The 2,651-nt window shown below is 42.0% G+C and overlaps 1 protein-coding gene across 1 annotated transcript; it reads left to right on the forward strand.

Moving 5' to 3' along the window:
- Window positions 1–97: 97 nt before the first annotated feature.
- LOC121965305 (kinesin-like protein KIF21B) lies at window positions 98–1,929 on the forward strand (the record flags this gene model as incomplete). The annotated part of the gene is made up of 3 exons (XM_042515459.1): window positions 98–234; window positions 1,275–1,455; window positions 1,765–1,929. Coding segments are annotated over 3 exons (483 nt in total), but the record flags the coding sequence as incomplete, so codon positions are not given.
- Window positions 1,930–2,651: the final 722 nt, after the last annotated feature.

A 2,651-nucleotide genomic window follows, 5' to 3' on the forward strand; every position in this document is an offset into this window, starting at 1 on the left:
TACAGTGCATAAATCTGTGGATAATATGTGGACAGAAATCAGCGATCACTGATTTATAACGACTGTAACACCGCGTGTGTGTGTGTGTGATCTTTAGAGGTGTGATCAATCCCATCGGGGGTGTCAAGGGTGGTCGGACGGCCCCGCTGCAGTGTGTTTCTGTAGCCGAGGGACATTCAAAGCCTGTCCTGTGTGTGGATGCTACAGATGAGCTGCTATTCACTGGCTCTAAAGGTACACATGCTACTTACTTAACTGTAAGCTCTGCCTTTAGATGGTATTTGACTTTTACCTTAAATGGCCTTAATGGCTGATGTTTGATTAGTATATGCCATACATAAAACATAAAAACAGATTAAAGCTCTTTTATGTGGATCTCATTCAAGTTGAAGCAAATAACATGAGTTAAAGCTTGTCATCTCAAAAAAATGACACCACTAAAAGATGAGCCTTTAGTAATCATGCAACTATTAGAGGATAGTTTGGATTTTATTAAATTCGGGCTGTATGAGGCACTTATCCACAGTCAGTGTATAACATACAGTAGATGCCAGCCGGCACAGCCCCAGATGGTGAAGCAGGCAGCACTACCGCTACGGAAGATAAGCAACATACTGCTGTGATCGGAGGCTGCAGCAAAAGATATTTTAATCACCTGAAAAAATCATTAACGGTTCACAGGCACGCTATATTTAGAATTTTTTCACAGCTTTTTATTGATGCCGAACACCTCTATCTAATTGGAAGCGTAAGCCACTATATTCATCTGTGCTCCCTTCAAAGCCACCAGACTCCATTGACAAAATCGGTAATTTGACCTCACAGAACACAGCTGCCTTGATCACTAACTAATATAGGGTCATATAGTGATATAAAGGTTAAGTTATGCTCTATCAAAGTCACATTAACAAAAACAAGCCAACCAATCACAGCAGCAGCAGACCAATTACTCCTGTGTTTTGCGGGGTAAATGTACTGTTTTTGTTAAAGGAGTCTGGTGGCTTTAAAGAGAGCATAGAAGCCCTTTTGTGCCCAGTCAGAAAGGGCAGACTGGTGAAAATATTCTTAATATAGTGTACACTTTACACTATATCATATAGCTTCTGTGGCGCTACTCCTGCCTGCTTCACCAAACTGGGGGTGTGCCGACTGCCATCTTATGTAGGTAATAAACTGACTATAGATAAATACCTCATACATCCCTCTTCCAAAACATGTGAGCTATCCCTTTAACCCAAACACGGTATATGAACTGCAATTCTTTCCTCCTTCAGATCGAACTTGTAAGATGTGGAACCTGGTAACTGGTCAAGAGATCGTCACCCTCAAAGGTCACCCAAACAATGTAGTGTCAGTCAAATACTGTCCTTCCTCCTGTCTGGTCTTCTCCGTCTCCACCTCCTACATCAAGGTGTGGGACATCCGCGACTCTGCCAAGTGTATCCGCACGCTTACGTAAGTTTTCTCCCTGCAACCAGCCAGATGGAACGCTTTGGAGCATTTAAACTAAAAAATTGCATCTGTGGAGATATTTGATAGAAGTGATTTGGGGATATTCTTTTTCAGTTCAGTGATGTGTTGCAAGTTGCAGAAAAGTGACAAATTAAATATGGGGGGAAAATGTGATGTGAAATGCATCCAGAAGAAATGAAAAGTTCTGCTCATTACTCTTGCCTATGTCTCTCCACCTCATGTCCCCCTTTTATTCTCCTCCGACTTGTCCCTCTTTCTTATCCTTTTTTTGGCTTCTCTTTGCCCCCACAGTTCATCGGGGCAGGTGGTTTCAGGTGATGCATGTGCGGGCACCACCACCCGCACAATAACCTTTGCACAGGGTGAATGTCAGATTAACCAGATAGCCCTCAACCCGTCAGGATCTGTGCTGTACGCTGCTGCTGGAAACAGTGTTCGCATGTGGGACCTCAACAGGTACATTTGTTCATTAATTTAATCATAATTTATTCATTGAACTACCCATCAAATTGTTTGTTAAAGTATGAAGTCATTTATGCATTTACCTATTCATGAATTCTTTCACTGATTTATATCCGTAGTCATCCCCACATTCAGTCATGTAGATATCCGTAGTCATCCCCACATTCAGTCATGTAGATAGTCAGTCAGCTCGAAATTCTTTCAGACGTGAATGTATATATTCACGTGTCAGATGGTAATCAGCCGGAGAGCTGATTAACATGTGACTTAAGAGATTAAAGAGGCTGTCAAAAGAAAGCACAGGAACTCAGCACTTGTGAGTACGTGAGCATGTTTTCTAAGAGGCACCTATTTTTGAAATCCAGTGGCATCGCCATCTTCTCAGTTTTTATGCTTCTAGAGGGAAATGATTAACAGATTGGACCACCAGACAGTTTACGCTTAGGGGTTCAGACCCAATTAATGATGCAGAGCAGCCCCCAAGAAATGAAATATGAATGCATTAAACATTCTCTCAGCATCATCTCTGCCTTTGGCATCGCTGTGTCTCAGCAGTTTTACTTCACTCGTGAGACGGAAAGTGATTTCATTCAGTGAAACCTTAAAAATCAAATTCGTGTTAGTAATGAATTTCTTTGCTTGAATTCCTTTGCTGCCTGTGTGTGTGTGTGTGTGTGTGTGTGTGTGTGTGTGTGTGTGTGTGTGTGTGTGTGTGT

The sequence above is a fragment of the Plectropomus leopardus genome, unplaced genomic scaffold, assembly GCF_008729295.1.
Source record: "Plectropomus leopardus isolate mb unplaced genomic scaffold, YSFRI_Pleo_2.0 unplaced_scaffold19498, whole genome shotgun sequence".
Classification (NCBI taxonomy): Eukaryota; Metazoa; Chordata; class Actinopteri; order Perciformes; family Serranidae; genus Plectropomus; species Plectropomus leopardus.